General features: G+C 59.2%; 3 protein-coding genes across 3 annotated transcripts in view; all 3 read left to right on the forward strand.

Annotated features, from left to right (window-relative positions):
- The window catches only part of VOLCADRAFT_105894 (uncharacterized protein), a 6,065-nt gene extending 2,467 nt beyond the window's left edge, over positions 1-3,598 (forward strand). The window contains exons 4-7 of the mRNA XM_002953253.1: positions 151-246; positions 1,120-1,167; positions 2,068-2,172; positions 2,831-3,598. Of these exons, the coding sequence (XP_002953299.1) occupies positions 151-246; positions 1,120-1,167; positions 2,068-2,172; positions 2,831-2,869 (288 nt within the window). The 3' untranslated portion in view covers positions 2,870-3,598. The remainder of the gene's footprint in view (positions 1-150; positions 247-1,119; positions 1,168-2,067; positions 2,173-2,830) is intronic.
- A 510-nt stretch (positions 3,599-4,108) lies between these two features.
- Positions 4,109-9,206, forward strand: VOLCADRAFT_105895 (uncharacterized protein). The gene is made up of 9 exons (XM_002953254.1): positions 4,109-4,134; positions 4,273-4,418; positions 5,162-5,225; positions 5,872-5,966; positions 6,386-6,451; positions 7,030-7,088; positions 7,488-7,599; positions 8,064-8,176; positions 8,537-9,206. Exons 2-9 carry the CDS (start codon positions 4,308-4,310, stop codon positions 8,658-8,660), a joined length of 744 nt encoding a protein of 247 aa, XP_002953300.1. The 5' UTR covers positions 4,109-4,134; positions 4,273-4,307; the 3' UTR covers positions 8,661-9,206.
- Positions 9,207-10,121: 915 nt separating this feature from the next.
- Positions 10,122-12,355, forward strand: VOLCADRAFT_94115 (uncharacterized protein; the record flags this gene model as incomplete). The annotated part of the gene is made up of 4 exons (XM_002953255.1): positions 10,122-10,185; positions 10,673-10,759; positions 11,332-11,582; positions 12,113-12,355. 4 exons carry the CDS (start codon positions 10,122-10,124, stop codon positions 12,353-12,355), a joined length of 645 nt encoding a protein of 214 aa, XP_002953301.1.
- Positions 12,356-12,916: the final 561 nt, after the last annotated feature.

Consider the following 12,916-nt stretch of genomic DNA (forward strand, 5'->3'; position numbering starts at 1 on the left):
TGCGGCTACGGCTGCGGCTACGGTCGCGGTGTGCAACCAGTTATACACCTCCATGGAACCGCGAATATATCCAGCACGCGCCGCCATGCACATGTATGAACGTGTGTAATCTTTGTGGTGCACTTGAAACTATTTCCTCCTCGTGGCCAGGTCGTCGTGGACCGGATGTTCCGCCGCATCCTCGTCTGCACCGGAGTGCCTGTCTTCACGGGCATGGCGCTGTTCCCGCTCTTCTATTGGCTGCGGGTTAGTACCGGCTGTACGACGTGCGTGTTTCCGTAACTGCTTAAATCTCCTGTCGGCTTTTTCGCGAGCGGTACGACCTGGCTGCTGCGCGGCCTAGGCCCTCGGGCCACATGCATGGCAGGGAGGGAGAGAGGGAGGGGGGCAAAGGGGGGGGAGGTCGCGGACGTAAGTTGTAAGTCCACAGCTGCCCACCTGGGTACAGAGAAGTCCTGGAATACGAGGAGTCGCTCCATGTGACAATGTGAAGCGGTCGGACGATGGAACGTTGACACGCTGGGCGTAGCAGAGCCCCGGAGCTATAACGACTACACTGCCGTACACCGTACGGGATGCTATCCAGAGCCAAGTCGTTTGAACTTCTTATACAACGCCTGTAGATCCGTATACTCCAGGGGCGGGCCCCGAGAGCCATCCGGGGGAGGCGCTCTTCTCAGCGACATCTCCGATGATGCGATATCCTCTATCCTCTGCCATCCTCCGCCATCCGCTGCTATCCTCAATGGGTGGTGACGGTGCGGCGATACCGCCGCCAAACAGTCCCGTTCAGGACGGAGATACCCCGCCTAGCAGGCGACCGCAGGGAGAAGAGATTCCCCGAGGCTGCTTTTGGCGGCGGACTGCTAACCGACAATGGCGGAGCGGTTGACGCCCTCCGTGACTGCCCTTCCAAAGTAATGACTACCTCTCCCTTGTAGAGGCCCCCTGCTTCCGTTTCTACCTCACCCTCGCGCTCTCCTATATGCCACCTCCTCCTATGCCTCCCTCCGCGCCCTGTGGTGCTCTGCACATGTGTGTGTGTGTGTGTGTCCTAATGTGTGATTGTGGGTTGGCAACTGTCCTGCACCCGGGCTCGATGTGCTTCGCTGGTGGCAGGTGGTCCAGGACATCGATTACCCGCTCTGGATAGTCTACATCGCACAGGTACGGCGGTGCAGTACGTACGGCACATACAACCGGCGGGTGGGCCCATCTGCCTGCGGGAGGGGCGACATGCGATGTTGTACGGAGTGTTTGGATCCGACTCAGGCTCAGTTATCCGTACCGCTCGAACACCGGTCCGGTATTATGTGTGCGTATTTGTGTGTACATATTGCATTGTGTTTTACGTTTTGAAGAAGGTATAACGGCCCCGGTGGTGTGTGTGAAGGGCCTTATATCGTTGGTTGTGTCCAATAGGTCGTACAGGATGGGGGGGGTTGCCGGAATAGGTCCTCACTGCTTGGACGAGCTTCAGGCTCCGGTCTGGATAGCGTGCGGGTGCTGGTGCTGTTGGAGAAGTGCTTAGCGGAGGGACCTAGCGGTGGGGGGTGGGGGTGGGGGTGGGAATGGTGGTAATGCGGGGAAGTGGTGTGGCGGAGCAACAAAGGTGAGCTCTGGGGGACGAGGAGGAGGAGGAGTTGGAGGAGGAGTAGGAGGAGGACGGGTGTGGGGACAATGCACCACGGTTGTTTACCGTGACGCTACGTCTGCAGCCGGCTTTGTCCCGAATGACTTGACTAAGCATATTGGTCCATAGCTGCACGAATCCCCCACCGCATCTGCTCTTGTGCGCCTGCCACCTCTCCATGCTGCCGCTCCTTTTTCCACCGGCCGATGCCCCACCAGGAGGCGGGCTGCGTCCTCTGGTGCTCCCGGCCCTGAGGCCCTGAGGCACTTCTCCTTCCCTACGGGCCCTGTTTAGCTCTGTCGAATTGAGGGTGCATTCCGTGACCTGATTTCCTTCCCTCTCCCACCGCCGCGGCGGCTCTGCCGGCCTCCTGCGGTCCCACATTCCCCCACATCCCCACATTCCCCCACACCCTCCACACCCCGTCTTGACAGGTCCTTACCTTTGGCGGGGGTCTGTTGGGTATCACGTACGGCGCTCTGTCGGCCTCCTGGGACCCCAGTAGGGAGGGCAGCGCGCTGGGGTGGACGGAGCTGCAGGTGGGTGCAGGGGGGGGGGAGAGGGGGGAGAGGGGTGGCAACTCCAACGAACCCCACCCAGACTGTGATTTGCGAAGAACGCGATGCTGGGATTGCACTGACCTGACGTGTGGGGGAATATGAAGAGGGAGATAAGCAGCTAGCGGGCGGGGGGCCCCGGGTGGGCTGTGCTTGACGTGGTAGGACTGTTCCGACCCGGATTGGGCTACGGTGAGAAGGGGAGGGGCGGGACACGGACACGGACACGGACGCTCGGCGGGGCAAAGTGGGGCTAGCTCTGCCGCGAGCGTCAGTCGCGGCGCTTTGGTAGCCATGGTGGCTTAGCTCCGAGTCCCATCCATGCGCGAGGTGTGGCCATGGAGGGGCTGCAAGGTGCAGTAGCGCGCCGGGGGAAGCGCTTCTCCCTTTCCCGAAGAGCACCTCGCAAGGCTTCTTATCCGGCTATAGAGTTAGGGAACCCATTGCCGGTGGTGTTAAGCCGCGGCCAACGCCGACCCAAATCGCGAACCTTCCACGGGTGAACCGGGGGGCGGGGAGACGGGTCCAGCGCGGGCGCGCGAGGGGGGGGGAAGCCGTGCCGGGAGTTTCCCTCCGCGGGGCCTCTTCCCTAACCCTCCCTTGCCTATGTATGTATGTATGTACACGCCCCACCCCGCAGGCCAACTTGGCGATTTTGCTGAACCGCAACAAGAACTAATGAGGCTGTGTGTGTGAGAGAGATAGAGATAGCGAGAGGGAGAGGGAGAGGGGAGAACTCCCCCGCTTGGTGGAGCCAGGGAGTGTCTCCGGTGGGAGAGGCGATCTAATAGCTGGTGCGGCTGAAGTCGTGGGTGACTGAGGGCTTTGTGAGAGTGTTTTGGGGCACCGAAGTACGCTGTGTGATTCCGTTTCGTTTCGTTTCGTTATGTTTGTATGATCGGTTTTGATCAAGATTGCGCCCGGGCGGGGCCCCCAGGTGGGCTTTTGAAAAGGACTGGACGTGGTGCCGGGCGGTGATTGATGATATGGTGGTTGATGATATGGTGGTCGCAATGGCCCTGAGAAATGCAGGGTTGGGCGGACGGAGTAAGGGGCTAGTCGGCGTCAGGTTACTGTTTGGCTGGGCTGGTGGTGACAGGCTGTGTGGCTTGGCAGGGCCCGGCTGGAACCCGGTGGCCCACCCCGCGTGCTCTGGGCGCTGAGGAGATCGGAGCCATGCATTGAGGCACCGGGCCGTCCTTGGTGATGTGTCTGTGAAGAATGGATGAATGGAGGAGGCGGAGGAGGATTTGAGCTGCCTTAGTCAGTCTGGCCTGGGAGGTGAGGTGTAGCCGCGCCAGGTTAACAGCAGAGCCTTTTGGAGGGGAGGGCTCTGTGGCGGCAGCAGTAATGTTCGCTGTCACGCCAGGGAGCTTTGCCGGATCGAGGTGTAACGAATGCGGAAATTCGGATCAAGTTTTCAGAGGCGGGACGCAGCCTAGAGAGGATGGGGCTGGGGGCTCGGTTGCGAGTGGGGGAAATCCCTGGCTCGGGAGTACATCGCCAGCAGCGGCGGGGGACAGGGTAACGCATGAGGGCTACACGGCGGGAGCTGAGCTTCGGATTGCAAATGTCTTGGGACAGGTGTCAGAGCTCTATGTATATGAAATCAGAATGTTCATCAGCATGGTGAGACGAGCATTATGAGGAGGACAACGAAGCTACCACCGTGGTACGGCAAGCCATCTCTACTCAGTTTTGTAGCTCTCAAATCCTATTGCTATTGCTGGTGGTTATTGGATTTTGCTCCACCATAAGCAAAAATACATAGAGCCTCAAAATTTTGCTCATACTGGCCATCCTGTTGACTGGCATTTGAACCTGCCGCGATGCTGCAGCATACTGGAAGGCATACGCCTTCCAATAGGCATAGTGCTTTTGGATCTGGATCAGCACCACGGGTGTCGCGTATTCGGACCGTCGTTCGTGGCCATGCCAGCCAGGGTCAGTGATCAATAAAAATGCCCCTTCGATGTTAGCTTATATCATGCAATTATTGATGCTCGTATGCTCGGATGGAGAATCGCTAGAAGTTTTTATGTGCAAGCAGCCAATTGGTGCCTCAAACCCCGCCGCGCGTAGCAGGCCAGCACCAACTCGAGGCGTCAGAGGAGCAGATGGTCAATCGCCGTGAGGTGCTGGCATCAAAGTTGCTCTTGGTCGCGGGTGCGCTGATGCCTGCTCCGGCGATGGCCGACGTGGAGGCAGCAACCGTGTCCGCTGGCAAGGTAAAGCAAAATCCTCAACTACCGCAGCGTCCCGACATGTCTGGATTGCGGCGGTGCACGAGTCGGGGTCGGGGTACTTGGACGGCTTCATCACATGGAGGGTTTGCGAAGGGAATCGTGCGGTATCCGTGTTCTTGGATATTTCCCCCCAGTTTACATCTCTTCCATATGCTCTCGTAGTCGCTGTGGTCTCGCGCCTGTGTGTTTCAACGTTGCACGTCTTTTTATACGACGAGGACACTCCACCCCCGCGAGTGCTTGTGATGCTGCACCTATGGGGGTAAAGGTCCTCTCCAGCCGTTACCCCCCTACCTAATAAAAGTGCGGCCGCATGGTGGTTACGTTTAATAACCCCCGCACGGTCACATCAGTGTATCCTCCGTCCATGTCCATGTCCGTCTCCGCTCCTGCGTCTCCCCAACCTCACCGGCCGGAGGTGGATCTGTGTTTGTGTGCGTGTGTGTGTGTGTGTTGTGAGAGAATCACTGTGTATTCGCACCCAGAGAACCCCACCCTTGCGTGCATATGTATGTATGTACGTGAACGTGTATGTATGTCCATCAACACCTGGAAAGAGTGTACTTAATCCTGAATCCTGAAGTGGTTGTCCGCAGTTGGCTGCAACTGATTTGTTTAGTCGGTTACGCCAGGGTAATGCAGCTGTCTAACTTCACTGCACGGCGGCATCCGCTTACTGTCCGGCCTGAACGTGTCCGCCCACCCACCCACGTACCACCCTGCAGATGAAGGAGCTGTCTGATAACATCCTGGCGTACAAGTTCGAGTACCCGGTCGCCACCGTGTCGGGTGAGCTACAGGGGGGGGGGAAAGACACGGATCTGGGGCTCAGGGACCGAGGCGCTGAGGGGGGAAAGTGCGGCAGGTGGGAGATATGGTAGGTGATAGGTGGACAAGGATGAGCGTAAGTGAACAAGGGGGGAATCCTGGTGGGCTGAAAGGGGTCTGATGGACATGCTGGGGGCTGGGCGGCAGTGTGAGACCCGCTGCGGACGGTGGAGGCATGGGAACATGTGTGTGTGCCCCGAGGGGAGGAAGGGGCTGTAGAGGGGTTTACATGCTGCGGGTGGTGAGAAATAAGGTGGAGGTGAGGCTGGGACGTGAAGGCGGTGTTAGCGGTGCTGTGTGTGTGTATGGGGGGGGGTAGTGCGGTTGTGTGTGTATGGGGGGGGTAGTGCGGTTGTGTGTGTGTATGGGGGGGTAGTGCGGTTGTGTGTGTGTATGGGGGGGGTAGTGCGGTTGTGTGTGTGTCTCTTGGTGGTAATCACTGGCCATTGCACATGTGCCATGTCGGGTCTGCACACCCGCCTGTCTGCTTGGGGCCCCGGGCCCTCCTCCCGCCTTGCCTCCGCGCGCTCCGACTGGCTCCCCCCGTGCCCCTTCCCACCTCTCCTCTCCCAACCTCTCGTTCTTCCCCCTCTGGCTCCCCCCCCAGGCAAGCCCCTGTCCATGCTGCTGTCCCGGACCCCCGAGAAGTACAGCAGTGCGGCCCCGCTGACCGCGGATGCCCGTCAGAGGATTGTCAGTGAGGTGGGTGGCGGGCGGAGGAGGGGGAGGGGTGAGTGCTTGCTGAGGAGGGCGGATGTGCGGTAGGTATGGGTGGGTAGGTGTGGGGGTTGGAGAGCGTGTAAGGGGGAAGTGTACGTGTGTCTGTCTATCTGTCTGTCTGGTGGAGCGAGTCACCACGATACGGGGACCGGATACGGGTAAAACCCCCCCGCGCACTGACCGACCCCTTCCGCCAACATATTGAAGACTTATGGTAGACTTATCGTAGACTTATGGTACTTGGGTCCTCAGCCCCTCCCCTCCCCGCCCTTCCCCACTCCTCCCGCACGTAGTTGGCTCCGGAACCAGTTGTTGCCTTCTCGATCCCCATTCACGTGTCGTGGGCTTCTCCAATTGTACCGTACACTCGCTCCCCTCAACATTTCCCTTCGCCCGTACAGGTGTTTGATTTCCGTACTTTCGTGACCGCCTCTATGAACGTGGGGCCAGCGTCGGGTGTGCTCAAGGTACGCTTTTGTACGGCAGGTATACATGTATTGCGTAGCATGTACGGCGTACTACGGCACTTGCGCCCTTTGGTAACGCTGCGGCCGCAGCCGATGGGTCATTGTGAGACTAGGTTGAGCGGCGTGGAGGAGGGGAAGTGGGACCTGGTGTGTGTGTGGGGGGGGGGAAGTGGGGCCCCGGGTGCGCCGCGATGGAAGCCGTACGGGTTAGTACAACAGGCAGACCGCGCCGGAGGGCTGAACGAGATGAAGGGAAAATAAACTGCCTGATGGCGGTTAGGTGGTTGGTCGGTTGGTTGTTGTGTTGCTTTCTTGGTGACCTGCTTTACCACTAGCGTTATGGGCCTGCAGCTTCTGCAGCAGCGTCACCAATTGCAGCAGCGTCACCAATTGCGGCAGCGGTAAGCAGCAGCGGACGAGGCGGCGGCTTCCCCTACCGCCCCGGGGGCATGGAAGGTCCTCGGCCTCTGTGGTCTCTACCCTCCTCGCCTGACGATGTTATTCCACATGTATGTATGTCAGCGCGTACGTACATGTGCCCGCGGGGGCCCCCTGTTGTGTGTTCTCCCCCGGCACAGGGTCGTAACCCGGCGGAGTGGAAGCCCCGGGAGGTGGCGCTGACGGTGCTGGTAGACCGGTGAGTGGGGCCGGATCGGGTTTGGAATGTGGGGGGAAGGTGGATTGGGGTGGGGGCCTGGGCTTGGGTGGGGTGGGATGGGGCGGTGGGGGGAGGTGCAATTACGGGATGGAAATTGAGCGGCAGAAAGGGGGGAAAGGACGCGCAGCTTGGTGCATGTATGTATTCATGTATGTTATTTGAGCCGCCGCTGCTTGTATGTGCACGTGTGGTGGCAAACGGTTTGGGCGAGACGAGTGAGGGGAGTAAACGCAGAGTCCATGCCCCATGCGACAAAGGGATTCCAGGGGGGATCGGGAAAATCGCCTGCCCAGACCTTCGCCCCTTATTCCTCTCCCCTCACGATCTCCTCCGGGAAACCCCACCGCCCCTCCCTCCCCCCCTCTGTGCACTGCTCAGCTCCACTGCCCGCACGACGGCGGGTCAGAGAGTGGCGCTTAACGATGTGCAGGAGGCCCACTTGGAAACCCGGGATGGACTGCAGTACTGGGTGTACGAACATATCAGCCAGGTGGGAATTCTGAGTGGGAGGGAGGAGGAGTGAGGGGAAAGACGAACCACGAGCGAGTGAAGCTGATGCCAAGGAACGGCTGCTGGAGTGAGGGGACGGGGCGGCCTGGCAGGGCTGTGTGCTTATGCGCGCAAAAAAACCCCACGTCCTCAAGTATGAATCCCGTTACCTGAAGTCCTCCCCACCCCCGACCAGCAGCCCTCTGAACCCTCCACCGTCCCCTCCACCGTCCCCTCCATTACCCTCCATTACCCTCCACTCTCCACCCACCACCCTGATGCAGTTAGTGGAGAGTCGTAAGTCCCACCTAGGGCGAGGCCTCACAAAGATACATTTGCTCGTGTATCCTGGTCACGTGGTCGGCCGTGTCCTCTGGGAGCATCTGGGAGCTGTCTATCATCTCAACTTCCATTCCTCATCTTCATCCCCCTTTCCCCCTCCCCCCTTCTACCCCTCCCCCCCAGGGCTCCCCCACCATCACCACCCGCACCCGGGAGTCCTACCGGCACTCCCTGGCGGTCACCTCGTGGCGGCCAGCTATGGACGGAACCCCCTACCTGTACACACTCAACCTCAGGTCGGGCGTGGGTCGGTCCTAGTGGGGGGAAACATGAAGTCATGAAGGGGGGGAGAGGAGGGCGGCGAAAGTGGCTCGGAACACCTGGCTGTCGTCGCTGTCCCAACCCGGTTTCGTTCCGTCTGTCCGGTCTCCCCTCTCACTATTTTCCTCTCCTTTCCTTTTTCCGTTCCATTTACCTCTGGACCCTGCTTGTTATGATCCCTACCCCACCCCCTCTTGCTTGCCCTTTCCTCCCTTACCACCGCCATCACATCCGCCTTCCCTGGCGACGCCGTTGTTTTCCTCTCCCACCCACACCCATCCCTATGCACGTCTGATTCCTCCCTTTTCTACCACCCTTCCCCCCTTTTCCCTCAGCTGCCCGGAGGACCTGTGGCCGGATCTGGAGCCGCTGTTCCGCCGCTCCGCGGAGAGCTTCACCCTTCTGCCCACAACCCGGGACTACATCCCCCCGGATAAGGACCCCTGGCTGTTCTTCTAAACGGTGCAGCGGCGGAATGGGGGGGGGGGTAGAGCGCTAGCGCTCTCTGCCCTGTAAGCCCTGAGTCCTCAGGAAGATCGGAAAGGGGGAGGAAATATATCGGACGCGTGGGTCGGACCCGTGGGTATGGGGTGCGGCCTTCGGGGTTATGTGTGTTGTGGGGATGGCTTCATGGAAGGATGCGGAGGTGACGTGTGTTGAGGCGCGGAGGTGGGGCCCGCCTCGTGGATGAAGGTGTGGGTGGGTTGGTGATCTCCAGGATATGATGCGTCAGACAGTCGAAGCAAGGGGCAGCGGTGACAGATGGGGAGGGCCGCGGGAGGAAGAGGCGGAGAACGACCGGAGGTGACGCGCGTGTGTTTGTGTATGTATCTGTGTGTATGTATCTGTGTTTTCTGGTGGGGGAGCCCCTTGATCTGCCCTTTGCGACGAGGGCTCCTTCAGAGCGACCTCTGGGTGGCATGGCGGGTGTGGGCTGGGGTAGAGGGCGGAAGGAAAGGAGCGCGCGCGCGTGTATTCGGGAATTTGTTGTAAAGAGGTTGAATTTTTAGGAGGGCGACCACAATATATCTTCTTGCGCAAGTCTTGCAGTTCAGTCAGGCTACACATCACGCAGCACATGTCACACAGGGACGGTGCAGTGGAAGCAGGCTCTTCTATTATACCGCTGTGCATTTGACAACGTTACGTTAAGCGGTGCCTAGTTGTGCGATAGGTTGCGATAATCAGCTAGCTACAGTAGGAGCAAGGTCCTGGAGTTTCTGGAGATATACGAAACTGGATTTCCGCCACCAAGGTCCAAAGCGGCTTGTTTGCCAACGTTGTGGATGCTCGCAATAATCCAACAGCTGGTCTGGCTTTCCAGGGTGTAAGCTTACGCCGTGGACCAGCATCCAGGAAACTGCTGGATTTACGAAAGACAGGCAGGCAATAAGTATTATCTTGTTTGCTGCGACCAAGAGCCGTCTTTGCTGCTGTAGTAAAACTACATTTGTCTTAGAAGCGGGTAAGGACCCGAAGCGGGTTGCCACGGCGAACTGCTCTGGCTGTAGGATTTGACGTATAAAAGCGGCTTTAGTCTGGCGTAGTTTTCCATCCCCTTCTTTCCATGGCCTGTCCGCACGCTATTACCTTGCAATCTACAACATAAACCAAGTCAACCTAGCCAATTCATAATTACCACCGGAAGTCCGCGCAAACTTGGAGGCCGAGCCCGCCAGCAGCAACATCAGCGACCCGCCGGGTCTGCTACCTTCACCGCAGCAGCGCGAAAGCGCGCATCGACAATCCGCTTCCAGTAGTTAAGTTGGGTCCATATCTTGGGATGGCGTTAGAATCCTAGGCATTGGTTTGGAGAGTAGCGATGCGCGCGATATTGGTGCACGAGCTAGCCGGCACCTTTCTGTGCATCACGCTTGCGCTTCCGCGCGCTCGCTTTTCGTAAACGTTAATGGAGCTGGAATGACTACCGATAACTGCGTTATTACTTTTGCATCAAACTGTGCGGTGTTTCCAGCTTTGCGCGGTTAGCCTTTTATGTTTTTTAAATGGTGCTTGGCTGCACACTGCGCTCATCGTCCAAGTATCCAGCAGGAGCCGCTGCCTTCAATCCACCTTTAAATTCCTGTTTGGGGGTTTTCGTTCAAGCAAGCTCGCTTTATTCAAAAGCCATATAACATTTAAAATTTGGCGCTGGCCACATTGGTCGGACTCTCACCCCATTTCAGCTCCTGCCGGGAGCATCCAAACTCCCATCCAAACTCCACCTTACCCCACTCTTCCGCCTCCGACGCCGTACCTTACCAGGCAGATCTACCGGGGCCAGCCAGCTATGCAGCGTGAAGACGAACGCCGCGGCGATGGCCGCGGGGAAGGTGGCGGCGGCGGCCTATACAACAGCGCGCGCGCCGGCAGCGGGTTGCCAAGTCATCATCCTCACCCCACGGCTGCTACTACTACTACTGCTACTGCCGCTACAGCCGTTGACACACACCCCTCCGAGGTGCTCGGAGGTTTGCATGGCGCCGGTGGCGAGTACGAGGTACTAGGACCCACCGATGCCGGCGCCGCGTTGGGCTCCCTGGCGGGCTCCCTGATAGGTGGGTAGCTGGCTGCGGGGCGAGTACGACGTAGTTTGTAGTACGGCAGGTAGATGGTAAAACGTCGGCAGTGTTGCTGGCGCCGGCGGGGTTTCGGTCCAATGGCTGGCGTCCTTGGCTTGTGACAATACGCAGTGAAGCATCTGCAGCAGCTGGCCTCGCGAAAAAGGCCTCTCCAGGTGCTGGTGGAGCGCTTAGCGCGTAATTGTAGATGTTATGTGTGCCGTACGGAGTACCAGCTACTACAGCATCGTACAGCTGTACGGAAAGCGATGGTATGTACTACCTCTTGCAACGACTGGGTGAAGTGTGAGATGTCGAGAGTGCCGTTCTTTAACGAAACGACACGTAACAGACGGCCCGTGCACTAGCACCACGCGACAACACGCTTCTGACGATGTGTGAAGTGTGAACCCCGAAGTTTCTGCGGGGAACCGTAAAACATGCGTCCAGCGGACACGCTCAGGCCGTCCTGTGTGGCGTGTTTAATCGGACTGCCCATGGACTGTGCGCCGATCCCCAGCTGTCCTTTGCCCCACTCCCCCACTCGGCCCGCTCGCTGAGGCGCCCAGGCTCGGTCGGTGCGGGCGTAGTGGGGGCGTCTCTGGGGGCGTCCGCCGCCGCAGTGACGGGGGCTGCGGGGATGGGGGCCGCGCTGGGGGCTGTTCTGGGACACAGCTTCGGAGGAGGAGCAGGAGGAGGCGCAGGAAGGGATGGTGCCGCTGCAGGACGCGGCCTCTCCCGGCGGCTTCTGGGTGGCGGCGGGCGCGACGGCGGCGGTGGCGGCTATGACGGCGGTGATGTACCGCTGCTGGGCGAGGAGGTGGGTGAGGTGCATGCGAGGTGACGTGATGCGGCGGCCGGCGGGGGATGCCGGCGGTCCTAGGGGTTGAGGGCCTCAGGGGCGCAAGGCAAGGAACGTGAAGCGGGGTAAGGCCGGATAACGCACTTGCGTGATACATTTAGTAATTAGGTATGTAGTGGACGTGTCGGTGTGGGGGTGGGGGTGGGGGTGGGGGTGGAGTGGGGCCAGTACCCACCCATGTCACATCCTGTAGCGGGGGGAGGGTGCTGCGACCACCAGCAGCAGCAGTTAACACAGACCTCCCGCGACACCCGAGAGTTCCAGGCACATTGGTACACCCGCACATTGGTACACACATTCACACGCTGCACGCCGCTCTTGCGAGCATGTGGGTCTGTGCGCCGCCTGACATCTGCCCCGCGACGCCTTCCCCCTGCCTTTTTAACTCCTTTCCTCTTCTCTCTCTTCGTAACTACGGTTTTGTGTACTGGTTACTGTTACGGCTTATGTGGCGATCCACCTACCTGCTCACCTCGCATTCTCCTTAGGACGAGGCGATCGAACGAGACAGCAGAGCGGCCGAGGTAGCGGAGGCGGAGGTGGCGGAGGCAGTACAGCAACGGCAACGGCAGCAGGGCCAGCAGGCGGTACGGCAAGGCACCGACAGGTTTGAGGAGGTGGGAGATGCGGCTCCGGAGCTCATCGGGCTGCAGCCGCTGTGCGAAATGGGCGTCAATGCGGGGATGTATCTGGGACATGGGCACACCGTGGCTGGTGGGCCGGTCGAGTGATGGCACGGAGAGGCGGAGACCCCAAGTGATGCACCTTCCGGTGAACAGCAGGTCGAATGACTGCACCTGTTTGCGCACAGCGAGGTTGTTGCGAAGGCCGGAGGGTTCCGTTGTTTATGAGGGGAAGGCCGGGGCCCATGAAGGGGGGGACACAACGGACAGCTCCTTGCGTTTTTACTGCTAAGACTTTGTAAATTGCCTACTGGGGGGGGGCATCCCAAGCATGCGTGTACAGCGTCCAGGTGGATGGATGCAGCTTATTGGCAGCTCTTATTGGCAGCTCTTATTGGCAGCTCTTATTGGCAGCTCTTATTGGCAGCTCTTATCGGAAAGGCTGTATGAAGAGTTATAGGAGTGACGGCTTCAAAGGTTCTAGAGAGGTGGAAGAGGAGTCGGAGGGGACGGAGGCACCGCATGCCGAGGCCCATGCAAGGTGGGTAGATGGATAGATGAGTGGAAGTAATAAAAAATTGGACGTAAAAAATGGTCTTAGATTTGATTGAACGACGTAATCGGGACCGCACGTAGGATGACGTGTAGTTTTCCCGACTGACCCGGCGG

This window comes from Volvox carteri (assembly GCF_000143455.1).
Source record: "Volvox carteri f. nagariensis unplaced genomic scaffold VOLCAscaffold_35, whole genome shotgun sequence".
NCBI classification, from domain to species: domain Eukaryota; kingdom Viridiplantae; phylum Chlorophyta; class Chlorophyceae; order Chlamydomonadales; family Volvocaceae; genus Volvox; species Volvox carteri.